Source organism: Scyliorhinus torazame, chromosome 12, assembly GCF_047496885.1.
Source record: "Scyliorhinus torazame isolate Kashiwa2021f chromosome 12, sScyTor2.1, whole genome shotgun sequence".
In the NCBI taxonomy this organism is placed as follows: Eukaryota; Metazoa; Chordata; class Chondrichthyes; order Carcharhiniformes; family Scyliorhinidae; genus Scyliorhinus; species Scyliorhinus torazame.
In genome coordinates, this window is record NC_092718.1 from 37,702,962 (window position 1) to 37,730,240 (window position 27,279).

General features: G+C 48.6%; 1 protein-coding gene and 1 long non-coding RNA gene across 6 annotated transcripts in view; one reads left to right on the forward strand and one right to left on the reverse strand.

Annotated features, from left to right (window-relative positions):
* Positions 1-27,279, forward strand: part of LOC140387508 (SHC-transforming protein 1-like) — a 211,877-nt gene that overhangs the window by 41,472 nt on the left and 143,126 nt on the right. For 3 of the 4 annotated variants that reach the window (XM_072470692.1, XM_072470695.1, XM_072470694.1), the window contains exon 1: positions 25,931-26,770. In XM_072470692.1, coding sequence (XP_072326793.1) covers positions 26,228-26,770 — 543 coding nt within the window. In that variant the 5' untranslated portion in view covers positions 25,931-26,227. Of the gene's footprint in view, positions 1-25,930; positions 26,771-27,279 lie in introns of those variants that run through there. The other variant, XM_072470696.1, reaches the window with a different exon arrangement.
* On the reverse strand, positions 1,857-27,247 carry LOC140387509 (uncharacterized). 2 transcript variants are annotated; one of them, XR_011933889.1, is made up of 3 exons: positions 27,221-27,247; positions 2,309-2,549; positions 1,857-2,123 (listed from the first exon to the last, which is right to left on the reverse strand). It is a non-coding gene; the product is annotated as an uncharacterized lncRNA (long non-coding RNA). The 2 variants fall into 2 exon arrangements; XR_011933888.1 differs by lacking the exon at positions 27,221-27,247 and adding an exon at positions 26,349-26,675.

The following is a 27,279-nucleotide window of genomic DNA, read 5'->3' on the forward strand; positions in this document are numbered from 1 at the left end:
TGGAGGTGTTGATCTTGGGTAGGGTGCTCTTTCCAAGAGCCGGTGCAGACTCGATGGGCCGAATGGTCTCCTTCTGCACTGTAAATTCTATGATAATCTATGATGTGGGCTCTATGCACCACCTTAAATTAGATAAGGCCTAGTCTTGCACATGACAAGGATGCATTCACCTTCCCTACACACACCAGCCCCAGCGCCCTCCCCAACTCCTCCTCCCACTTGAGTCTGACCTCCTCTATGGGATCACTCTCTCTCTTCATCAGCTCCCCATACATGTTCGCAATCCTGCCCTCCCTAATTTCATCCTTGGACAGATTCTTATCTTGCAGCATCGGGGGCAACAGTGTCGGAAACGACGGCACCTCCTCAATAAAGTTCCTGACCTGCAGATACCTGAACCTATTCCCCCTGGGGTAACTGACACGCCCCCTCCAGGTCTGCAAATTTCCCTCTCATGATCAAATCACTGAAGCATTCTATCCCTACCTGCCGCCACCCCCGGAACCTCACATCCAACCCCGCTAAGGCAAACCTATAATTGTTGCCAATCGGTGCTCAGTGACATGCCTTCCAATTCAAAGTGCTGCCGACACTGGTTCCAAACCCTCAGTGCTGATATCACCACCAGACTCATGGAGTATCTAACCGGTGAGAACAAAAGGAGCGCCAACAACAGTGCCTTCAAGCTGGTTCCCTTACAGAGGCCGCTTCCATTCGCCCCCAAACCGATCGCTCCTCCGCCGCCCATTTCCTAGCCATTGCAATTTTTGCTGCCCAGTAGTAATTCAGCAATGCTAATCTCCCCCCACCTCGTCAATCCCTCTCCAAGAACACCCTCCTAACCCAAGGAGTCTTCCCTGCCCACCTCAAAATCATCCCATTAACCTTCCTAAAAAATGACTTAGGAACAAAAATCGGGAGGTTCTAGAATGCAAACAAAAATTCCAGCAGCGCCGTTATCTTAACCGTCTGTACCCAACCCACCAAACACAATGGCAGCACATCCCACCTCTTAAAGTCCTCCTTCATTCCCTCTACCAACTGCACCAAGCTCAGCTTGTGCAGCTGGGCCCACCTCTGCACCACCTATATCCCAATTAGCGAAAACTCACCCCACCAACCGAAGCAGCAATTCCTCCAGCCTCCTGTTTTATCCCTGTGCTTTAATTGGGAACACCTCAGGCGGGATTCTCCAATAATGGGGCTACGTCCCCACGCCGGCGTGAAAACCGACGCCAACGACCCCAAGTGAGGAATTCTCACTTTTCTAGGGGGCTGGGTTGCCGCCGGGGTGGTCCCCGCAGCTCCAGCCAGTACTGAACGGCCCGCGCGTGTTTGCACATGCGCAGAACGGCCGGCGTGATTCGGCGCATGCGTGGAACGGCCGGCGTGATTCGGCGCATGCGCGGGGGTTCCCTTCTCCACGCCGGCCCCCAGGCAATATGGCGGAGCTCTACAGGGCTCGCCGTGGAGTAAAGTCGGCCCCCACGGAACCAGCCCGCCCGCCGATCGGTAGGCCCCGATCGCGGACCAGGCCACTGTGGGGGGCCCCCTCCCCCGGGATCGGATCCCCCCGCGCCCCCTCCAGGACGACCCCCGCACACTCACCTTCCAGGTCCCGCCGTGTGGGAGGTGAGTAATCCACGCCGGCGGGACTCGGCCAAAACTGTTCGCCACTCGGCCCATCGGAGCCCAGAGAATCGCCGGGTGGGGGCGCTGTCAACGGCCCCCGACCGGCGTGGCGGCGATCCCGCCGGTGCCCAAAAAACGGCGCCGGAGAATGGGGAAGCCGCCGCCGGGTCGGAGAATCTGTAAATGATCAGACACTTCAATCAGTTTATTAGTGAAATGTTTTACCCAAGTGTCCTTATTTGCGAAGTGAACAAAGGACAAACACAGATTCACGATTCAACCCAAATTCTTCATGAGCAAAACAAAGCAGTTATTATCCCAAATATTATCTGACCAATATTCTAGTACTACTCGTGTTGATGAACTTGATCAAGCTGTGGGTCCAGTCCTCTGAGCCTCAGTCATCTCAGGGCCCTCGTCTGCGAAGGTAGGTCTCGCGTGCCTCTTCCATCAGTTTTCTGGTCCACCGTGAGCAGTGTGTTAAAGGGCAACTAGGAAACAGTTGGCCCAAGTGGAGTGGGGGGAGGGGGTGGGAAGTGGGGGGGAGCGATGGTGAGGGGAAAACAAAGCAATGGAAGAAGTTAAAATAAATTGATAGAAATAGAAATGGGGTGATGGTGGAGAGAAGAGTTCACAGTCTGAAGTTTTTGAACTCAATGTTAAGTCTGTAACGTACCTAATCGGAAGATGAGATGCTGTTCCTCCAGTTTGCTCTGGGCTTCACTGGAACCAGCTACCCCTCCTGATCTTTCTTAATACGTGATTCCTCCAGTTTGCCTTCATCTGTGATGCACTTTATAATATGTTTATCTCGCAGGTGCTCTATAAATTCCAGTTATTGTTGTTCAAATCAAAGAGCCTTATGAAAGCAACTCAAAACGTAAAACACTGAAAAAACTCAGCAGGTCTGGCAGCATCTGTGGAGAGAGAAAATAGAGTTAATATCTTGAATCCGCTTGTCTCTTCTTCAGAGCAAAGGACAGGTGGAATTGTGCTGGATTATATATTGTATATGGATTGAAAGGCAGTAGATGGATTGTATACTGCTGGAGTTTGCATTGGGACAAAAAATGTGATACAAAAAAAGGGTCAAAATGAAGAAGAACGGTCATAGTCTGAAGGTGCTGAACTCGGCACGGTGGCACAGTGGTTAACACTCCTGCCTCAAAATGCCAGGGACCCGGGTTCAATTCCAACCTTGGGTGACTGCCTGTGTGGAGTTTGCACATTCTCCCCATGTCTGGTTGGGGTTCCTCCGGGTGCTCCGGTTTCCTCCCACAGTCCAAAGATGTGCAGGTTAGGTGGATTGGCCAAGCTAAAGTTGCTCCTTAGTGACCAAAGATGCGATGGTTAGGTAAGGTTACATGGAGAGGGCGGGGAAGTGGGTCTAGGTACGGTGCTCTTTCAGGTGGTCGGTGCAGAATCGAAGGGCTGAATGGCCTCCTTCTGCACGGTCGGGATTATATGGTTCTATGGTTCAATATTGAGTTCTGAGGATTGTAATGTGCCTAATCGGAAGATGAGGTGCTGAGGACAACCAAAACTTTTTGCGGCCAATAGGAAACGCAGCAACCAACTTGCACACTGCAAGATCCCACAGTCAACAATGAAATAATGACCATTATGGGGCAAATTTCCACACTCCTCTTCAAAATAGTGCTTTGGCATCTTTTAGATCCACCTGAGAGGGCAGTTAGGGTCTCCGTTTAATGTCTTATTATCCAAACGACAGTACCTCTGACAATGCAGCATTCCTTCAGCATTGCACTCAAGTGTCAATCTAGATTTTGTGCAAACGTTTGAACACAACCTTCTGACTCAGAGGCAAGAGCCTTGGCTGACGCCTTATTTACTTTGGCTGTTTCTATCAGAATTATCTCGCTCATTACTCATTTCTGTTTTACTAGATAAGGAAGTGTGGCCGTTTCCAATCAGTGTTATTTTTAACGGATTGTTATCAGTGCTAAAATAAAGCTGACTGAAAAATCTCTGGACTAATAAAATGCATTCCCATATATAGCCACAAGGTGGCATTTTCAACATCCTGAAAATGTTCAGTTAAATCAGTGTTTTCCAAACCTTTTTTCCTGGGACCCACTTTTGGCAAAAGACTGATCTTCGGGACCCACGCCGGCCAAACTTCACAACACACGCCACGTTCATTTATCTTTTAATGCGAAAGGGGAGGCTGCTTTGTCCTCACAATCTCACTTGAATCCGGTTCAAAGGAGAAGAGGGCAGTGCGCACACCAGGTGCAGACTTCAGCCGGTTCCTTTGTGCCGTCTTTGTCTTTATGAAAATGGAAAATTCAATCTTGCACATGTAGGTCTTCATGAAGGGCGATAGCAACAAATGCTTATTTTACTTTGCACTGGATCTCCTATGAGAGGCTACACCAGAATGTTGACAGCCTCGTGGGTTTTGGCATGTTTTTAATGTGGTATTACAGGTCAGCTACAGCTGTCAGCTCAAAGTTAAGAACTGACTCTGAGGTCTCGATCTCAAAAGGCATTTTCACCCACCAATTCTCTTTCAAGTTCTGAGACTTCTCATTTGCCAGTACTTCCCTGCATATAACACACATGGGCTTTGCCTCCTTATTTGCATTGTCACAATTGACAAACCATACCTCAAGGAATCAAAGCAGGAATCTTGGGGCCATGTTTGTGGGCTGAACAGAGGTGTTCCACAAAGTGGTCATTTAATCTGCATTTGGGTTCTCCATTGTATCAGAATTGTATGCAGCGAATACATTCTGCTAAATTGAAAGATGTATGAGGAAATTGCTGTTTCATTTAGAAGAAGTATTTGTGGCCTAGGCCGGTGAGAAATTAGGAAATATGCTTGCATGGAAAGGTGTAGGGGAAGGGAAGGGAAGGGGATTTTGGAGGTGACTGAGGTGTGAACTGGACTGTTGCAGAGGGAATGGTCCCTCCGGGATGCCGAAAAGGATGGGAGGGGAAGATGTGTTTGGTGATGTTGTCATGCTGGAGGTGGCAGGAATGGCAGAGGATGATCGATTGAATATGGAGGCTCGTGGAGGGTGGGAGGCAAGAACAAGGGGAAATCTACGGTGGTTCTGAAGGGGAAGGGAGGAGGGAAAAGCAGGTGTGTGAAATGAAAGCTGCTGAAGGCGCAATCAACCTCATTGGGAGGGGAACTTTGGCTGAGGAAAGAAATAAGATATATTGGAAGTGCTGGAATGGAAAGTTGCATCGCCAGAGTGGGGAAACTCAGCGAAGTCCGCAGAGACTATGAAGAGGTTTGGTTACGGTAGCTGCGCCAGTCACTGGGGCTTATGGTGAATTTTGATTGACAGCCTATCCCCAGACATGGAAGCAGAGAATTTGAAGAAGAGAAAGTAAACACCTGCGATGGACAATATGAAGGCGATGGAAGGGTGGAAATTGGAAACAAAGTGAATGAAATTATCCAGTTGAGGGGGAGGCCAGGACATGACACCAAAACAACCAGCGATGTAACGGAAAAAGACTGAGAGAGTGAGCCTGAGCAGGACTGGAACAAGGAATGTTCCACAAAAAAGCAGGCACAGCAGGCAAGCGCGTCCCCATGGCAACATGGAAGTGAGCGGAGTTAAAGGAGAAGTTTCTCAATGTGAGAACCATACCAAACAGGTGGAGAAGGATGCTGGTAGATGGAAACTGGCTAGGCCGCCATTCAGAGAAGAGGAGGAGAGCCCTCGGCTGTCCTGGAGGGGGATGGTGCAGAGAGATTGGAGAGGAGACAGTTAGGGTCAACAAATTGTTAATGGTAACAAACTGGACCCGGGCCCTTGGGAGGCCATATTCGGGGTGTTGGACCAGCCGGGGCTGGAAACGGGTGCGGAGGCAGATGTTGTAGCCTTCGCCTCGTTGATCGCCCATAGGCGGATCCTGTTAGGGTGGAGAGGTGTGTCCTGGCGTGGCGGAGGGACCTGCTGGAATTCTTGACTCTTGAGAAGGTCAAATTTGAACTGAGGGGAAGGATGGCGGGGTTCTACAATTCGTGGGCGTTATTCATTATGCACTTTCGAGAATTGGATTACATCACACATTAGGGGGGTGGGTGGGACGGTTGGGGGGAGGGGGGTGTGTGTGTTAATGGTGACTATGAGTGATTCCTGATTCCTTTTTGTCATTTGTTTATGTTAACATGCGGACTAATGTTTTGGGGTTTGGTGGGAGGATGGGATTGTTGTTATGGATATGGGGATTGACATTACATTCGTTACTGATTATTGTTTATTGTTGGGTGTAAATTTGGGAGAAAGTGTAAAAAAGGAGAATAAAAATATTTTTTAATACAGTGATGAATAACATGTGAAGAGTCGCAGGTGGAGGTGATAAGAGATTGGACAACGGGAGACAAAATAGCCAGGCAGAGATAAGATGAATGGGGAAGTAAGTTTGCCAGAGCAGTCCTGTTTGAGGAGGTAGATGTAGGCTGTTGAAGGACTATGAAGTTGGAGGCCATGAAGATCTCCAGAGGAGATGAGATGAATGACAATCCTGGAAATGATGGGGACATGGTCCAGGGCGAGGTAAGAGGAGACACATTTGGCATCTGCTTGGTACAGGTTGGTACATAGATAGTACATAGAACATACAGTGCAGAAGGAGGCCATTCAGCCCATCGAGTCTGCACCGACCCACTTAAGCCCTCACTTCCACCCTATCCCCGAAACCCAATAACCCCTCCTAACCTTTTTTGGTCACTAAGGGCACTTTTATCATGGCCAATCCACCTAACCTGCACATCTTTGGACTGTGGGAGGAAACCCACGCAGACACAGGGAGAACGTGCAGACTCCGCACAGACAATGACCCAGCAGGGAATCGAACCTGGGACCCTGGCACTGTGGAGCCACAGTGCTAATCACTTGTGCTACCGTGCTGCCCACATAAGACAATAACAGCACCACTCTTGTCAGCAGATTTACTGACAATGTAAGGTTGGTCCTAAGAGAATGGAGTGCAGAAAGATCAGGGGGAGACAGTTTTTTTAAAAATTTAGAGTACCCAATTCATTTTTTCCAAATAAGGAGCAATTTAACATGCCCAATCCACCTACCCTGCACATCATTGTGTTGTGGGGGTGAAACCCACGCAAACACGGGGAGAATGTGCAAACTCCACACGGACAGTGATCTTGGGCCGGGATCGAACATGGGACCTCATCGCCGTGAGGCAGCAGTGCTAACCACTGGCCACCGTGCTGCCCTAGGGGGAGACATGTTAAAGCGAATGAAGGGACCAGAGAAATTCAGATAGTTGAAGACATGTTGGACGTTCTCAATGAAAAGATATAGAGAGTAAAAGGTCAGAGGGAGGAATCCAAGTGGAGGGAAAATACTAGAGATGGGTAATAAGGACACATGACCAAAGTGGGCATGTAGGTGCAGACAATAAAAAAAGAGCTCTGCATCACACCAAGCTGAAATTAATTGACAGGGGCGTATGGATTTGGATTTTGTTTATTGTCACGTGTACCGAGGTACAGTGAAAAGTATTTTTCTGCGAGCAGCTCAAACAATTCATCCAGTACATGAAAAGAAAAGAAAATACATAATAGGGCAACACAAGGTACACAATGTAACTACATAAACACTGGCATTGGGTGGAGCATACATGGGTGTAGTGTTAATCAGGTCAGTCCATAAGAGGGTTGTTTAGGAATCTGGTAACAGCGGGGAAGAAGCTGTTTTTGAGTCTGTTTGTGCGTGTTCTCAGACTTTTGTATCTCCTGCCCGATGGAAGAAGTTGGAAGAGTGAGTAAGCCGTGTGGGAGGGGTCTTTGATTATGCTGCCCTCTTTTCCCATGATGTGGAGATGCCGGCGTTGGACTGGGGTGAGCACAGTACGAAGTCTTACAACACCAGGTTAAAGTCCAACCGGTTTGTTTCGATATCACTAGCTTTCGGAGCGCTGCTCCTTCCTCAGGTGAATGAAGAGGTCTGTTCCAGAAACATATTTATAAACAAATTCTTGTGAATATACGGAATGGAGTGAAATTAAAAGAAGGGTTCGGCTCAGAGGGAAGTGAAGGGGAAGAAGGATCCAAATGAGTGTTGGTGCCAATGAGTCACTGAAGCGGCGATCGTTCACACTTGAAAGGAAGAAAATATTTTTGTTTAAAGCGCTGGATGAGAGGAAGGGTAAAAGAAACTGTGGACAAGGACACACAGACAAAGTGATTCGGTGCTGTGAAAAGTAAGGTCGATAGTGTATTAATGTGTATTGGCATCGCATAGAGCTGAGTGCAGATCTCACCAGGATGTGGCGAGAACAGCAGTTTGAGGAATACTGAATGTCTCAGAGACACTTGTAACCATATGTGGATCCTGATATGCCATTAATAAACACACGACGAGTGATGAACGTAACTGAGGCTTTAATACACTAAACAGCAAGCCTCCTGGCCTCTGATCCCGAACTGGATTGGAGGTGGAGACTAGCCACCTTTATATGTGAGCCTGAGGGGACCAGCCACAGGTGGAGCCAGCCAGGATAGGCCCAGGCATGTAACAACACAATACAATGCAATGCAGTAGTTTACCACATTCACCCCCTGTTTAAAAAAAGCGACCAGCGGGAGTGAAGTGGTCTTAAAGGTCAAGTCTGTCGGGGGCCTTGACCTTCCGCCGTGATCGCCTCAGTCCCGGCTGTGCTGTGGGCACCGGTGTTGAGACCTGCGTGTCCGGGAGCGTGTTGTCCGCTTCTTCACCCAGTTGTTGAGTAGGTGGAGGGGGGGTGTATGGGCGGAGGTGGTGGTGATGGTTGCCGGTGGGCCTGCGGGTGCCAGTTCTTGAGGTAGGTAGGTAGAGGTGGGGGAAGATGGTGTAGGGTCGGGGGTGGTGGTGATGGTCGCTGGGGAACCTGCAGGTGCCAAATCTCGAAGGGAGACTTGTCCTGCCGCCCGTCATGATGTGCCACGTAGGGATATTGCTGATTAGCATGGAGGAGCAGGACCTTCTCGACGAGGGGGTCTGCTTTATGGCTCCTCGCATGGTTCCGGAGGAGGACTGGCCCTGGGACTGTCAGCCAGGATGGGAGCGAGACCCCAGAGGTGGACTTCCTGGGGAAGGCAAACATGTTCGTGAGGAGTCTCATTGGTGACAGTACACAGGAGCGACCGGATGGAGTGGAGCGCATCGGAGAGGGCCTCCTGCCAGCAGGAGACTGGGAGACGTCTAGACCGTAGGGCCAGGAGGACGGCCTTCCAGACCATCGCATTATCCCTCTCCACCTGTCCGTTTCGCGGGGGGGTTGTTGCTGGTCATCCTGCTGGAGGCAATGCCGTTGCTGAGCAGGAACTGACACAACTCGTCGCTCATGAAGGAGGAACCCCGATCACTGTGGATGTAGGTGGCGAACCCAAACAAGGTGAAAAGACTGTGCGGGGCCTTGATGATGGTGGCGGAGGTCATGTCAAGGCATGGGATGGCAAAGGGGAATCTTGAGTACTCGTCAACAATGTTGAGGAAGTACACGTTATGGTCAGTGGAGGGGAGGGGCTCTTTTAAGTCGATGCTGAGGTGCTAAAAGGGGCGAGAGGCCTTTACCAGGTACGCTCTGCCTGGCCGATGGAAGTGCAGTTTGCACTCCGTGCAGACCTGGCAGTCCCTGGTCACAGCCCTGACCTCCTCGATGAAGTAAACAGGTTGCGAGCCTTGATGAAGTGAAAAAAACGGGTGAAAGAGGTCATTGTGGAGGGCCCGGAGTCGGTCTACTTGTGCGCTGGCAAATGTACCGCGGGATAGGGCATCTGGGGGCTCATTGAGCTTCCCAGGTCGATACAAGATATCGTAGTTGTAGGTGGAGAGCTCAATCCTCCACCTCAGAATCTTGTCATTCTTGATCTTGCCCCGCTGTGTGTTATTGAACATGAAGGCAACCGACTGTTGGTCAGTGAGGAGAGTGAATCGCCTGCCGGCCAGGTAATGCCTCCAATGTCGCACAGCTTCTACGATGGCTTGGGCTTCCTTTTCGACAGAGGAGTGTCGAATCCCGGAGCCCTGGAGGGTACGGGAGAAGAAAGCCACGGGCCTGCCCACCTGGTTGAGGGTAGTGGCCAGAGCAAAGTCCGACGCGTCGCTCTCCACCTGGAATGGAATGGACTCGTCCACAGCGTGCATCGCGGCTTTGGCAATATCTGCCTTGATGCGGTTGAGGGTCAGTCGGGCCTCAGCCGTCAGGGGAAAAATGGTGGGTTCGATAAGTGGGTGGGCCTTGTCCGCACAATTGGGGACCCCACTGGGCATAATACGAGAAGAACCACAGGCATCTCTTCAGGGCCTTGGGGCAGTGGGCGAGGGGGAGTTCCAGGAGGGGGCGCATGGGGTTGGGGTCGGGCCCTAGGACTCCGTTCGTGTTTCACGACGTAGCCGAGGATGGCTAGGCGCGTTGTGCGGAAAACACATTTTTCCTTATTATAGGTGAGGTTCAGGAGTTTAGCAGTGTGGAGGACGTGCCGGAGGTTTTCGTCGTGGTCCTGCTGGTCATGGCTGCAGATGGTGACATTGTCTAAGTACGGGAACGTGGCCCGCAGTGGCGGTGGCGTCCAAGATGGCGGCCCCCATGGGTCGTGCGTGGCAGGTGGAGAACACAATTGCGTTAAAGATGGCGGCCCCCATGGGTCACACGTGGCGGCCAAAATTGAAGATGGCGGCGAAGGTGGCAGCACCCACGAGTCGCACATGTCGGGTGGCGCGGCAGCTGGGGGTGGCCCCGACAGGCAGCAGGCAGCGCTGCTGGGCCTAGAAGCTTTAGGGGGAGATCGGGCCTGGCAGGCTTTTGCAAAGTGGCCCTTCCTCCCACACCCGTTGCAAGTCACGTTCCGTGCAGGGCAGTGTTGTCTGGGATGATTACCTTGGCCGCAAAAGTAGCACTTCGGGCTTCCGGCGTTGGCGGGCCGCTGCGCGGCACAGGCTTGCGGCGCACCCGGGTCGGATGATGGCGGAGCCCACGAGGTCCACGAGGTCGGAGGTGATGGCCTACATGTTCGGGGAGGCCACCTCCAGCGAGTTTGAGAGTTGCACTGTCTGTGGGAGGCCGAGTGTACCCCCTTCTAGTAATCGCTGGCAGAAATAGTTTGATTTCATGCCTGCGACATAAGCGTCCCTGATCAGCAGCTCTGCGTACTGGGTAGCCGATATCGCCCGGCAATCACAGTTCCGGCAGAGTACACGCAGAACACGCAGGAATTCTGCAAGTGATTCCCCAAGACGTTGTCGTCTCGTGGCAAGGAGGTGCCTAGCATACACCTCGTTAACAGACTTCACATATTGTCCCTTCAGCGGCATTATTGCCTCCGCATGCGAGGGTGCGTCTCTGATGAGAAGAAAGACTCGTGGGTTCACCCGTGCATGGAAGATCTGCTTCTTCTGGAGGTCTGTGAAGTCTTTGGTGAAGGATCCGAGGTACGCTTCGAAGCAGCTTAGCCAGTGCTCGAATGTTTCCGTGGCATCGGCTGCCTGTGGGTCCAGCTCCAGGCGATCAGGCTTGAGTGATGAGTTCATCTTAGAAGTTTAGTGTATTAAATTGATATGCCATCAATAAACACACGGCAAGTGATGAACGTAACTGAGGCTTTAATACACTAAACAGCAAGCCTCTTGGCCTCTGATCCCGAACTGGATCGGAGGCAGAGACTAGCCACCTTTATACATGAGCCCCAGGGGAGGAGCCACAGGCGGAGCCAGCCAGGACAAGCCCAGGCATGTAACAACACAATACAATGCAATACAGTGGTTTACCACAGATCCAAAACATGAAAGCTGGGATTCCAGTTGGAATCCACAGGAATAAATGGGAGCCAGAGACAGTTGTCGAGGAAGGAGATGGCGGCTGTGAAAAGTAAGCTTTGGCAGATAGCTAATCAAACACAATGAGTGAAATAAAAAGCAAGGAGGTGAACTAGGTAATAGAGACAAATGGAAATCCCGTCGGAGAGAAGAGTATAATGTAAGTGTCTAAGGTAAATGGATAGATTCTTGTGGTGCGGGTGGGGGTTCAGGGGTCAGGGGGAGTGTGAGGGGTCAGGCATCGGGGGTAGGGGTCAGACACGGGAGGATTTGATAAGTTCGGACATTAGAGGGGTGCCTTCGACATGGTGGGGGAGGGGGCAAGTTGAGGGGGGAAGAGGTCAGCTCAAATTGAGGAGAGCGAGGGAGGGATGGACATCGGGGGAAGGGTTGGGGGCGGGGGGGAATCGGATGTGGGCCGGGTCAGTGATTGGGACGGGGTCCAGCCAGGCCTAGGAGTGGAGGTTGAGTCAGGTTGGGGGGAGGGGTTTCGGATACCAGGGCAGGGATTGGTTCAGACATGGTGGGCGGGTGGCGGGGGGGGGGTTCAGACATCGGGCGGGGATTCGGACAACAGAGGGGACGTACACCGGGCAGGGATCGGACATCTGGTGGACATCTGGATGGAGGGCTGATGTCTTGGGCGTTGGGCTTGGGGAGTCAGGTTGGGAGTAGGGATCAGGTCGGGGTGGGTTGGACCAGGGGATTGGGGGGTTGGAAGTGGTGGGGTCCAGCCAACCTGGGTTTGGGCGGCATCCAGTAGGGCGGGGGTCACGTCGGGTTGGGGGGGAATGGATTCAATTGGGCCAGGTCGAGTCGGAGTGGTCAGGGAGGTTGGGTCGGTGGGGGTCTCCAGCTGGGTCGGGTTGGTTCATGGGTGGGTCCACCCAGTTTTGGGGGTCAGGTCGGGGATGAGGTCGGGCCTGCAGGTTACGAGGTGGGAGGGATGCGGTGCGGTTTGGGGCATCCATGCAGGTTTGAGGGGGCGGGTGATGGGGGGGGGGGGGGGGGAGTCCCATTGGGAAGGTCAGGGAGTGGGCAATACCGAGTGGGGATGGTAGTTCGGGGAGGCGGGAGGGAGTCTCCTGAGGGGTCGGGGGGGGGGGGGGGGGGGGGGGTGTCAGCCTGGGTCTTTAAAATAGTTAGCCAGAAATTAGAAAACGTTTTATTCCTTCTAGCTTTTTCAGAGTAACTATTAGTAGATCCGTCCAAAGTTAGCGATTTAAATAGTTTTTCGGATAGTTCACAGTGCAGTTGCCCACTTCTCGGTTAATTGCTGCATAAACCCTTACCTGGGAACTTCCAACAGGCAACTTCAACCCAACGTATCTTTGGAGGAGCCCTTAAATCAACTCTGGGAATCCAGGACCTTACAGCCTGATGTGTTACTTTGCCTCTGCAATCATGTGCAATTATTGGTGGGTCCAAGGCCATCTGTATTTACCTGTTGAACCCTCAATGAAAGCCCCAGAAATATAAAGCTCACCCCACATAGTGACTGAACATCCCCCCTCCCCCCAAAGACTATTCTCTTTCCTTTGGCACTTTCCTTCTCCCCGGCCTGCTAGTTTCAATTGGTCTATGAAACGTACCTGCTTTACGACAGCTGGCGCTATAAAAAAAGCGGGGTGTGGTGGGGGGCATGTCCTCCTTCACTCTGATTCTGTTAGATTGAAACGCTGGGCCTCGGAGACATCTGCGCCGCCTGGATCTCCCCTGGCCTGAGTCGGAAGATCCGGCAAGACAGGCACGGACGAAATTTGGCGCAGTTAAGTGGGTACAGAGTGGCAATCCGACGCTGATCGCCGCTTCGAGGAAGTTACAGCAATATTCAGCATTTGAGAAGACCTTGTTGTGCTTTTGAATTCGATATTGATTCATTCATGCATACAGAGCAATTGACAACAACAGATATCTATTTTGTGAACTTAATGTGCATGGCAGCAAGAGCGCAAACAAATAACACAGAACGGGGAAACTTGTTGGGGACTGCAGATATATGTTGCATTCTAACATTGTTGAGGTGCGGGCGGGGTGGTGGGGGAGAGGAAGTTTTTGTGAGTCTGCACAGTGTAACATATAGCCCTATGATACCCTTTCCACAGTGGGACTGGCTGAACCCAGCAAAGGCACGTTTTTACCAGCTGTGTCCCTAAGTTGTGACACTCCACCTAGTGGTCCAATTGCAATGTATATTTATTGACCCAGAATCTGGCCATCTTGCAGTGTGAGTGAACTGTCCTCTTCACCCCTCCACTCCAATTGCCTTTATGTTGCAAGTTGCTGAATGTTCGAGTTAACACTGTGGTGCGACCAACGGGGCATCTGGGATCTTGATGAAATACTGAACCAATGGTTAATCTCTGTGCCCAATGACATTTGAGACTAAAGAAAACAAAACAAGTAATGAAAGATGAATGAAAGGCAAATTAGTTACAGAAAAAAATAGAGAGGTAAAGAAAGATTGGATTAAGAGAGGGATGAAAGAAACAGCTTCTTCCCCACTGTTACCAGACTCCTAAATGACCCTCTTATGGACTACTTCATGAACACTACACCCTGTATGCTTCATCCGATGCCAGTGCTGATGTAGTTACATTGTATATGTTGTGTTGCCCTCTTATGTATTTTCTTTTATTCCCTTTTCTTCTCATGTACTTAATGATTGTGCAGCTGCTCGCAGAAAAATACTTTTCACTGTACCTCGGTACACGTGACAATAAACAAATCCAATCCAATCCAATCCAAACAGAAGGGGAAGGTAAGAAAACATTGAAAATTTTTACCTATAAATGTCTAGGAAAAATGTATTGCCTGCCAGAGTGAGATGTCAGTTTTAATAGTTCCTTTTCTGGGTCTCCAAAGTTTAGTGGCATGTGCGATCCATTAATAGGTTCCATAAGCTGTAAAATAGTAGCCCTAACTTTCTAACTTCCTACTTTATATGCCATACAAATCCAGCAATTTCTTCAACAGTGTTGACAACATGATCACATCTGTAAACTCCAACAGTAGCTGGATGAGTATGCCTTTTGTAGATAAAACTAGCCAAGTATCACATAATAATTCAACTCTGCATGCATGATCTACTGACCATGCTGCACCCAAAAAGCAGCGCGCTGCAGCGCAACGGGGCAGGTAAATGCCCGGAGACCTTGCTCCCGGGATCTACCTGGCTCGCCGTGCCTCGCGAGACATCACGATGTGAAGCCCACCCATTGTGGGCAAGATCACTTTTTGGCAAATCTGCATTTTAGAGCGAGACAGCTAGTCTCACTTTAATGTGCAGATTTCCTAAGGTAACCAAGACATTGGGATCTATCCCCTTCACATTGGACACCACGGGCGAGCGCCATTCAGTACTGTCCCCGGTGTTACGAAGGATGGGCCTGGCCTCATTGCCACGGAATGCTCCAAGTAGTTGGACCGTGCTGTACCACCTGTCCCTCTTGGAAGCGTTTTTGAAGAAAAACACCTTTGACCACAAAGCAATGAAGCAGTGGTCAGTACGTAATGTCCTCGAGGCCCCCAGGGAAAAGGAGACTGTGGAGGACGTTGGACGGTTCCCTGAGCAGACAGTCAGAGTCATCTGGCAGAACGCCTCATCACCAGAACTTACAAACAAGCACCAAGGCCGAGCTTGGCTGGTGGTGAGAAGGGCCCTCCCTATCAGATTCTTCATGTACACCCGAAGGCTCTGCGCCGTTGCACGCTGCCCTCGGAGTGGCTGTGGGGGAAATGAGACGGTCACCCACCTCCTTGTGGAATGTGCCTTTGCAAAGAAGGTCTGGAGAGAGATGCAGTGGTATTTGTCAAGGTTCAGCCCGAGCAGCTCTGTGACACAGGACTCTGTGCTCTACGGACTGTTTCCAGGGACACACACCGAGACAAACATCAACTGCTGCTGGAAGGTCATCAACTCGGTGAAAGACGCTCTTTGGTCTGCCCGAAACTTGCTGATTTTCCAGTGCAAAGAATTGTCCTCGACTGAGTGTTGCAGACTGGCACATGCCAAGGTCCAGGACTACGTGCTGAGGGACGCAATCAAGCTTGGGGCAGCTGCCGCCAAGGCGCAATGGGGAAAGACCACTGTGTAAGGTCTTTGCAGCAAATGTACACCGAGGGGCGGGTAACAGTGTAAACCCCCCTCGGTCTGGGTCATTAACACTCCAATGTATAAAAGAAACATGGCAATGTAAATATTTAAGAAGGAATTGTAACGTAAAGAGGAGCGATGTGTGTGTAATGTTATCAAAATTGAATGGAAGAAAGTCAAGGGAATGTGTAACTCTGATGGAAATGTACAGTCAAGACAATTCGAAATGTTCTGTAATGTTTATGAGAGATTTTATGAATAAAGTATATTTTTTGAAGAAAAAAAACTGGTCTCCACAAATGGGGATGGACTTGTGGGGGTCTCTCGGGGTGGTACCCTGGCACAGCTGATGCCACCTGGGCACCCTGGCAGTGCCACATGGGTGCCAGCCAGACACTGCCAGGCTGGTGTGCCAAGCTGGTATTTTTTGCATGGTGGTGATTGGGTGGGGGGTGCCCTGCACAGGTGTTGGGGTGTGTGTGGATGGGGGGTGGGGGGGGGGGGGGAGGTGCCGGTAACCCCCTTACAGTGAGTTGGGGGAGGGTCAGGGATTGCATCGGGGGCTCAAGAGATCAGGGTGCCATTTTAAAATGTCCAATGTCCCTTTGTTCCTCAATAGCCCTAAGGACCTACCATTCATTGTGTATGTCCTATCCTTATTAGATATCCCAAAATGCATCACCTCACACTTAGCAGGATTAAATTCCACCTGCCCAACCTATCAGCTGATTGATATCAATCTGTAGCCTAAGGCTATCCTCCTCACTATCAACAACGCCACCAATTGTCGTATCATCTGCAAACTTCCTAATTATACCTTCTACATTCACATCCAAGTATATAACAAACAGCATGGATCCCAGCACCGATCCCTGTGGTACACCGCTGGTCACAGGCTTCCAATCACAAGAGCAACCTTCCCATTAAGAAGCCTATTTTGGATCCAATTTGCCACACTCCCTTGGATCCCATGGGCTCTAATCTTTTGGATCAGCCTTCCCTGTCAAATTTGTCAAAGGCCTTAATGAAGTCCATGTATACCACATCAACTGCGCTACCCTCATCAATACGTTTAGTTACCTTCTCAAACAACACAATTAAATTTGTTGGATAGGATCTCCTGTCAACAAATCCGTGTTGACTATCCTTGATCAATCCCTGTCTTTCCAAGTGTTGATTAATCCTGTCCCTCGGAATGTTTTCCAATAACTCCCTACTACTGACGTGAGACTAACTGGTCTGTAATTACCTGTCTTATCCCTGCTGGCCTTCGTGAATAAAAGTGCATTATTAGCTATCCTTCAGCAATCTGGCACTTCACCTCTGGCCAGCGATGATTTCAGTATCTCTGTCAGGGTCCCAGCAATCTCCTAACCCCAAAAAGAAAAGGCTGGAAAATCTCAGCAGGTCTGGCAGCATCTGTAGGGAGAGAAAAGAGCTAACGTTTCGAGTCCAGATGACCCTTTGTCAAAGCTTTTATCCCAGCAATCTCCTCCCTTGCCTCCCATAGTAACCTGGGATACATCTCATCAGGCCCCAGGGGTTTATGCACCTTAATGTCCGCTAAAACAGCTCATACCTCATCCTTATTAATCATGTTCTAGAACCTCACCACCCCAACTGAAATCTCCAGCTACCATGTCTTTCTCTTAGTGAATACAGATGAAAATTATTAACTTAAGACCTCGCCCACATCCTCTGGCTCCTTGCACAGATTGTCCCTTTGGTCTCGACTGGGCACCACTCTTTCCCTGGTCATCCTCTTGCTCTTAACATACTTATAATATGCCTTGTGGTTTTTCCTTATGCTATCTGTCTTAATCCTTTTTTTTAAATTTAGAGCACACAATTATTTATTTATTTCCAATTAAGGGGCAATTTAGTGTGACCAATCCACCTAACCTGCACATCTTTGGGTTGCAGACAGACGGAGAATGTGTAAACTTCACACGGGCAGTGACCCAGGGCCGGGATTTGAACCTGGGTCGGGACTTGAACCTGGGTCCCCGGCACCGTGAGGCAGCAATGCTAACCACTGCGCCACGTTCCGCCCTCTGCCTTAATCCTAATACTGCAATTACCTGTATGCTTCCGACAATGAAAGGGAGAGAATCACACTGAAAAATTCAATTGGGCTTTTCGAACATCTCCAGAATAGTGCACGTGTACACATCATACACAGCTTCAAATGTCTGAGTGCCTTCTGAAGTTGATCAGAATGTTCAATGAGCCAGTTAGCTTACACTCTTAACTTCCTCTGAATCCCATGATTGTGTTACATTCTTGAAAACACATTTTCAGGCATCTGCTGTTCTTTGTGTAACACAGACATGGTGATTGTATGGCATCTTTTGTTTCTTTTTAATTCAACTGTAAACGTTACAAATTAATAAGAGATGGGGTGGCACAGTGGTTAGCACTGCTGCCTCACAACGCCAGGGGCCAGAATTAAATTCCGACCTTGGTTGACTGTGTGGAGTTTGCATGTTCTCCCCGTGTCTGTGTGGGTATCCTCCGGGTGCTCTGGTTTCCTCCCACAGTCCAAAGATGTGCAGGTTAGGTGGATTGGCTCTCCTAAAATTGCCCCTGAGTGTCCAGGGATGTGCGGGTTGGGTGGGGTTGCGGGGATGGTGCAGGGGAGTGGGCCTGGGTAGGATGCTGTTTCAGAGGGTCAGTGCATACCTAATGGGCCAAATGGCCTCTTTCTGCACTGTAGGGATTCAATGATATAACAGCGAGGAGCCAAGAAGTTCTGGATAATACTTTTAGCTCCTTAAAGACTATAATGGGGAATCCCAGAATATCACCTACCCCAAAAACGTTTTGGATTTCATTATACAAGAGAGATATTAGGAAATTGGGAAATGAGGCCCCAATGTAGCAGGCAATTTAGGGGTTAAACCGACTGAGGAAAAATCCTGCCAGCACAGAGTCAGAGGGACATGCCTACACCTGGTCGAGTTACATTGTCCCAGTCAGACTTAAACTCGTTATTGGGAATACACAGGATGCCCCCAGATCCATTGTTCTTTGGGACACTCCTGTCTGACCAGCTATTAGCACATTACAGAGTCTGATGGCCTCTTTTTCCATCAATGGAAGGTTAGTTATCAATAGCATGGCACTGTTCTTTTTTGGGATGGGAAACCAAGCAGCCAAGATAATACTGATGGATTCAAGCCTGGAAACCCCAGCAGAAAACTTTTGTTTGAGGGACTGGTTGGAGCTCAGAAAGAGAGAGAAAGAATGCTAATTTGAACAGGTATAAGAAGAAGGCTTTGGAAATTGATAGATAGAGGTTATGAAAGTCACAGAGGAGAAGGATTTGGAAATCGGCCGAGAGGGGTCATGAAAGTTACCAAAGCAGGCTTTAGAAAAAATTCTGAACAAATGTCCCTAACAGAAGAAAAATTGCTTCGTAAATACAAGTATTGCCTTTGCTTGACTGTGTAAGTGGCATGAGAGCTGCATGTTCTGGTAAAGAGCTATTTAATGGGAACTAGCATGTTAAGGCTAGGAAACCGCATGTAATCTGTTATTGTTAGAGTTGAAGTTAAAAGGTTTAAATATTCTTTTCTTTTGTTTCAATAAAGTTTGTTTATAAAGTAACCAAGCCCTATTTCTTATAATATCACTCCTGGAACAAATCGATCTTTCTGCACCATCTTAGAACTTTAAAAAGTTATGGCTCTGGTTCAGTCTCTTGAGAGTTGATTAGACGTCCATAACAAATTGGGGGCTCGTGACCAAGATTCTTATGTATAATTCCTTGTTTGGCTTGGGGTTATCGAACTTAAAGATAATGAGTGTGTGTGGATCGATTGCATTCTTTCTGGGTTTGAAATATTGAACAGGAAGTGACTGGAAATGGCCCTTACAATTGCAAAAGATGTACTGGGGCTGGAGGAAATCACTCGGGAGGATTTACAAGGGGAATCGAAAGCAAAATTTTGAGTTTGGCAGAGAAACTACAGTTAGCCCTGCCAAAAGGGGCAAAGAAGGCAGAGATAATGCAAGCCATAACCCAATATTGAAACTTACCAGTGAGATAGTCTAACCAATTATAATTAGCTCGAATCCAATTAAAAATTAAAGAATTGGAAATGCAGCAAAAACTGAGAGAAATGGAGATGGCAAATGAAGCCAAAGAAAAAGAGAGGGGTTTTCAAATGGAAATGGAAAGGAATAAGATTGAAAGGGAAAGATTAGCGAAGGAAGAGAGAGAGAGAGATTAGCCATGGCAGAAGGAAAGGAAAGAGAGAGAATTTGAACTTTGGAAACTGGCACTGCAGGGACAACAACGACTTAAGGTGTTGGAGGCAAAGGCAGAAACTGAGGAAGTTTTAGAAGAAGAAATACACCCTAGCCAAAGGTTTAGTCGGGACATGTTTAAATATACGCAAGCCGTACCAAGGTTCAATGTGAAGGATGTTGAGGTGTAATTTATATCCTTTGAGAAAGTAGCTAAACAATTGAATTGGCCAAAGACCATGTGGATGGAGTTGGTTCAAACAAAGTTGGCCCATAAAACTAGTGATGTGTTTGCCTCATTATCAGAGGAGGTATCTGGGGGTTATGATGTGGTGAGGAAAGCCATATTAAGTGCCTACGGATTAGTGCCAGAAGCCTACAGACAGACATTCAGAAATCTAAGAAAATAACTAGATCAGACCTACGGAGAATTTGAAAGAATTAAACAAGCTAATTTTGATAAGTGGACAAGAGCACTAAAAATAAACCAAACTTATGAGGCGCTTCGGGTGATAATCATTTTAGAGGAATTTAAAGCTTCACTTCCCTCAGTAGTGAGAACTCATGTGGAAGAGCAGAGAGTTAAATTGGTTAGACAGGCCACAGAAATGGCTGACAATTTTGAATTGATTCATAAAGCCAAGTCTCGTGTCCGACGTCAATTTCAATCTGCGAAGGATAGAAATTGGGGACGTGAGAAGTTCCCAGGGGGTCCATGCAGAGGACATGTAGTTGGTGGTGTTAAGGAGAGCGTGCCTCAGAGTAAAAGGGAAACCTATGATAGTGGTAGGTAGAGAGACAAGAAAACACAAGTGTTTTCAATGTAATAAAGCTGGACATGTGAAGTCACAGTGTTGGTGGCTTATGAAAAGGGCTGGGAAGACAGACCAGGTAAAACTGGATAAGCCAGTCAAGTTTACTAAAGTGGGAAGAAAAACCACTGTCTCAGTGGAGGAGCTGCCACAGAATGTACAAACTGTTCAGAGGCTGGTGGATAAGCAGATATCAGAACGTTTTAAGGATTTCATTTGTGAGAATAAAGTTTACTATGTGTACAAGGTGGAGTAGGTAAGGAGATTAATATCTTACGGGATACAGGGGCAAGTCAGTCTTTAATGGTGAGAGATAAGAGGATATGTTGTTTGGAAGGCACGTTGTCGGAAAAGGTGGTAATATGGGAGATTGGGGGTGAGAGCAGTAGTTTGTAAGGTAAGGTTGGAAAGTCCGTTGAAAAGTGGTGGTGGTAGTAGGAATAATAGAGAACCTATCAGTGCAACATGTACAATTTATCCTGGGTAATTATATAGCTGGATCTCAGGTGGGAGTGCAGCCTCCAGTAGTTGAAAAGCCTGTAGAAAGTCAACAACAGCAATGTTGTAAGAAGTTTATCCGGGAGTGTTTCCTGATTATGTGGTAACCCAATCACAAGACCGGAGGAAGAGTGCTAACAAAGAGGCTGAGATTCAATTGTCAGACACCATGTTTGGTCAGATGGTTAGTCAAGCCCAAGAACGGGTGGTGGTTAAAACGGATGTCTTTAACTGAAGCAAGTTGGTTGAATTACAACAAAATGATTCAGAGAAAAATAGGTATACCGGAATGTTATTACATTAGAAATAAGGGGCACAATTTTCTCAAAAGGGAACAAAGTCCCCTAGCGAGCATGTTTAGCTGCATGTTTCCCAGCACTTACAGTTCCAAGAAACACATGACTATTCAACACGACTCACCTTGTATAAGGGGCCTGAACGAGGAACGCACAGCCGAGGCTGCACATAGCCCCGATTTGTGCAGTGGGGAGCTCCGCTTGCCAGAACTCCCCATTGTATCAAGAGGTTGGGATGCCATTTAAAAATGAGGACCCGATCTCCAAGGCCCAAAAAAGCAATCCCCGACCTCCCACCCCAGCACGAATGCAAATGGGAGCATCCCCGCACCATCCCCAACACCCATGCCGGGCCACCCCGGTTCGATTGCACATGTGCAAAATATGCCAGCTTGGTACCATGACAGTGCCAACCCAGCACCCTGGCAGTGCCTATGCCAACTGGCAGTGTCACCTGGGCACCATGGCAGTGCCAGCCTGGCACCCAGGTGGCACTGCCAAGGTGTAAGGCTGGCACTGGCAGGGTGCCCGGCTGGTAGCCTCCGATCCCCTTGGAGACTCTCACGAGTGCCCTTCCATCTGATCCCCGTTTGTGGGACCATCAAACAACCAAGATAACGATGATGGGTTCAAGTCTGGAAACGCCAGCAGAGAACCTTTGTTTGAGGGGCTGGACAGAGCTAAGAGTGAGAGAGAGAAAGAATGCTGTTCTGAGCAGGAACAAGGAAAAGGCTTTGGAAATCGACCGAGAGAAGTCATGAAAGTTACAGAGGAGAAGGCGGCATAGTGATTAGCACTGCTGCTTCACAGCTTCAATGGCCTGTGTTTGAATCCAATCTTGGGTGACTGTGGAATTTGCATTTTCTCCTTGTGTCTGGGTGGGTTTCCTCTGAGTGCCCCGGTTTCCTCCCACAGTCTAAACATGTGCAGGTTAGGTGGATTGGCCATGCTAAATTGCCCCTTAGTGTCTCATAGTTAGATGGGGTTACAGGGATAGGGCGGGGTAGTGGGCCTGGTGAGGTGTTCATTCAGAGGGTTAGTGCAGACTTGATGGCAGAATGGCCTCCTTCTGCACTTTAGGGATTCTATGGATTCTATGAATCACAACAACTCACTGGAAGGCTTTGGAAATCAACCGAGAGAGGTCTTGAAAGTTACATTGAGGAAAGCTTTGGAAATCGTCCAAGAGAAGTCATGAAAGTTGTCACCGAGACAGGCTTTGGAAAAAGGTTCTGAACGAATGTCCCTAACAGAAGAAAAATTGTTTTGTGGCATGAGAGCTGCATGTTCTGGTAAAGAGCTGTTCTGTTATTGTTAGGGTTGAAGTTTACAGGTTTAAATATTGGTTTATTTGCTTTTGTTTTAAGAAAATTTGTTTATAAAATAACCAAGCTCTATTTCCTATATCATCACTCCTGGAAAGAATCGACTTTTCCGCACCGTCTTTTAAAAGTTATGGCTCTGGTTCAGTCACTTAGCCACTGTTGTGAGCTGACCAGGTATCTATAACAGTCCTCCTGTATCATACCCCACTCCTAACCACTTGATTTCTGTAAATAGGATTTATTAAATCTTGTAGAATAATTCAACATCTCAATCTCTGCATACTCATGGATAAACCAGATAATGCGAACCACATTAAGCATAAACATTTTATTTTGCTTTACTCATGGGAAAAACAGAAAGATAGGGATAGAAAAAAGATAGGAGGGAAAAACTGTTTCCATTTGTGGAAGTATTGAAAACAATCGGACATAGCTGTAGAAGTATGACTTGAAAGTATGTAGAAGAAATATGGACTTGAAACGTTAACTCTATTTCTCTCTCCATAGATGCTGACAGACCTGCTGAGTTTATCCAACATTTTCTGTTGTTATTTATCATAAATTTAAGGTAATTGACAAAAGAAACAATGGAAACACAAGGAAACACACTTTTACACAGTGAGTAGTTAGGATCTGGAGAGTATGGGGCAAGTCAGGTTCAATCTGAGCATTCAAGAGAGTATGAATTATTGTCAGCTTTGACAAAGAGTCATCCAGACTCGAAACATTAGCTCCCTTCTCTCTCCACAGATGCTGTCAGACCTGCTGAGATTGTCCAGTATTTTCTGTCTTTGTTTGAGAATGAATTATTGTCTGAAAAAGAAGAAAGTGCAGGGTTGCAGGGTGAACGCAGGGGAGAGCTAATGTAAACAGGTGGGACCGAATGGCCTCCTTGTGCTGTGGCAGTTCTGTGATGCTATGATAATGGAATTACAAATGCTGCCTTGGCTCCAAATCTCTCCCATATCATCAAAAGTCAGCCAGCAAGGGATTCAAGATGGTCAAAATTGCTCCCCACCTTGCTGGCTTCATAGAATGCTAAAGAAACGGTAATGCAGAGGCTGCATGGAAAGCGTGTTAACAGTGTGTGTGTGTGGGGGGGGGCATGGATTTGAATTCTGTCTACCTGGAACTCGATTGTTTTTTTTGTTAACATCAGCTGCAAAGTCCAAAATGAGCTGGGCCAGTAAGTGAGTACAGACCTGTGGTAAACCACGTTATTGTGTTCATTGTATTATATTCGCTGTGCTGTGTTGTACATACCTGGGCTTGTCCAGGCTGGCTCCGCCTGTGGCTCCTCCCCTCAGGGCTTCTGTATAAAAGTGGCAAGTCTCCGCCTCCGGACCCAGTTTGGGTCCAGAGGCAGGGGGCTTGCTGTTTAGTGTATTAAAGCCTCAGTTACGTTTATCACTCGTCGTCTATTATTGATGGTGTATCAATGGCTGTGTGGGGAGGGTAATTGTTACTCCAGCAGAGAGTGCTCTTCTTGGCTGAAAGGCTTAAAGCCCATTGGGACAAAGTCGAAGAAGCTTATTTTCTGCATTCAATCTGTCTGATGGCTGACATAGCCTGGGGGTGAGGGTGGGGCGAGATGTGATAACCAACGTCGCATGGGTGGCAATTCGCTGCTTGACAGAAGCACTCAAGTGGCTGGTCAACCGCTTGAAGAAGCTTCTTGGAGGCATTCTTCACTGACTCCCCCCACTCTGGGTAACCTGCTGAGGTTACTTTTTTGTTTGGCTCTTTTTTTGAAAAATGCGATTGGACTCTTGTGAGCTTGGGTTTAAAGAGGTATTTCAATCAGCGATTAAGATAATATTTGGTTCTTGCATTTTTCCTGTTGTAGAGGAGGTGGTTGGGGCCCCGAAATGAGAATTCATCAGCAGTTAAAAGTGCCCTCTGATTAGCGAGGGGCCGTTTTGATCCTGTAATAAATAATAGCGATGTAGCAGGTACCAGGGTATAATTTCCCCTTACTGTGCGTCACTGCTGTTGTGATTCACAGCAGGGAGAAGCAGGTGGAAGCGAACCGCCCCCCCCCCCCCCCCTCCGGTTATGGGTTAAGCGTCAATATTTAGCGAAAGGCGAGGGTTGAGCGGACAGTGCGGGATTAATTTTCTCTTTCCTGTCTGTCAGCCCACTCAATTCCTGGCTTCCTGTGTGCTTGGCCGCCTTGTCCTTTTCATTAAGTCTTCAGGGTGAATCGGGGAGGCTCAGGAAGTTGCCAGCACATTGAAGCAGCAGCACTCAATAGAAGGAGCTCCGAGGGAAAGATAGATAGATGCATCACATCTTCCCACGGGAGCAGTCCCATATTTCTACGTGTCTGCTCCTCAATTCTCTTCATCCACCCAGTGGGAATTCACTCAAGACTCCCAGCCCAATTTTCAGTGTCACCCTTCGTTTCCTGAACTGTCCTCCCCACCCCCCGTTATTGTTTCGCCTGCTATTTCTGGCTGGGATTGGCCCTGGTGAAATGCGAGCCGGGCATATATCGAGTGCTCCCCGTTTAGGGTATTTGCGGTGTGTGAGTCAGAGAGCTTTTTTGTTTGCTGATTGGAGGAAAAGGAAACCACCCCAGGGATTGTCAGTCAATTACAGCAATCGACACTTCATTCACAGATTTATTAACATGTTGGGGGGGGGGGGGGGGGCACTCATTCATAAAAGTTCATTCATAAAAATTGCACCAACTCCCCTTGACCACTCCACGCGCAGTCCTTTTAACGCTGTGTCTCCCGGCTTGGAACTTACAGCCAAGTGTCACTAATGTAACCATTGTGCGAGGTCGGATACAGTGTGTGGAGGGGACTGGCGGCGGGCTGGGGAATGTTGTTTAAAGCGGGGATTAAGCCATGTTGGCGAGGAAGCGGCTGGCCAGCGCCACTGGGGATGAAGCTGCCGGAGACACAACTGCCGAAGCCCAGTTTGTTGAATAGACCTTGAGAAGGCGAAGAGTCGGGGGGTAGAGTGGGGGGAGGACGGTGCAATTCGCTGAAACCATTTGTTTGGGGGGGGGGGGGGCGGGGGGATTCAAAGCAGGCTTGGCTCTTTGGGAAGTGCCTCGTTCAGGGCCGGGTTTTTGTTGTTGTAGCCTTTTCAAGGTGATCGTATGGTCGGCTGGAATTAGGGAGCGGGTGGTGGAGGAGGAGGGGGAGGAGGAGGGGGAGGGGAGGAGGAGGGGGAGGGGAGAAGTCAGCCAGGTTTGTCATCGGGCGACAGGCTGACTCGGCTCCAGCAGCGTTTGAAGACTCGTTTCCTCCGAGAGCTCTTACATTGAGGGCAGTGTGATCCAAACTCACATCATTGCAGTTTGAGCTCTCTGCCAGTACGGGGGAAGAACGAACAGCCGAGGTTGCATTAAACCAGCTTCTTATTTTTTTTATATATTAAAAAAGTAATTGTGCTCGCAATGGGAAAGAGTATATGATCCAGTGAAACCATCGCGATTTTGGCCAAATCTAGTCTATGGGTACTTTTTGAATTCGAGCAGGATTGATCACAGCAGTGGGCTATGAGAGAACGTATTGGCTGTAGTTTCACTGGACACACAGGACTCTTCAGGCAGCCGGGCATGATTCACAGGGCAAAGTACAACCGTTTCAGAAACGATTCTTTAACATCATTAGACGAACCTCCATCCAGTGCTCCACTCGGGGTCAAGAACTCGTCCACCGCCTCGTCCCCTTGCTCTCCGCCCGGCTCCCCAGCGGATGAACCTCCCTCCAAGGCGGAGGACATCTCGACCACTCTGTCCGCCTTCATCCCCAAGATGACCAACCTGAAACTGTCCAACCCGGCCAGCCTGCTTGGCCTCAAAAGCTTCACCCTGGGCGCCAGGGAGATTCCCAGGATGAAACTGACCAACAGTGCTCAGAGTCTCTCTCCCTCCGCTCCCCACCTAACCAGCTGCCTCTCTGCACCCTCTCACCCCAAACAGGACATCCACAAGGTGGCCACAAACACAATGCAGATCGGAGGGGGACAACCCGCGAGCGAGGCCAAGCAGCATCTCCGAAGCGACGTTCTGGGTTCTGGAGCACTATACACAGTCAGAGTAAGTAAGTTTCTTTTTGACCCCCCCCCCCTGTTTAAAATGTTAAAGTTTAAGATCATTTAACTCTAAGTGGATTCATTGTAATTGAAAGCAGCTTTAAGCTAATTTAAAATGCACGAATCTTTTGCACTGTGCAAATCCGGGTGTCTGGTATCTGCAAATTTTATCTCAATCTGTGATTTAACAATTTAAAATTGCTTAATTAAAAAATAAGCAATCGGTGCATTCAAGCAGTAGGAAGAGTCACCCACCACCACACATGGGACTTGAACCCTTTCCCTCTCAGGGATGCTGTAGGACAGTTTTTCCAGCACTTTTTAAACATTTCAATCAAGCAGTACAGCACAACGAAATCAATTTCGCCTTTTCTAATCTCACTCTACACCGCATTGCCATGATTTAAGAGAACAAACAAACAGAACATTTAGTAAACTTATAGAGTGTACAGACCATGGTCAATGTTGCATTTATTTCCTCCCTCGGAACAGACAATGTTGCATTTATTTTCT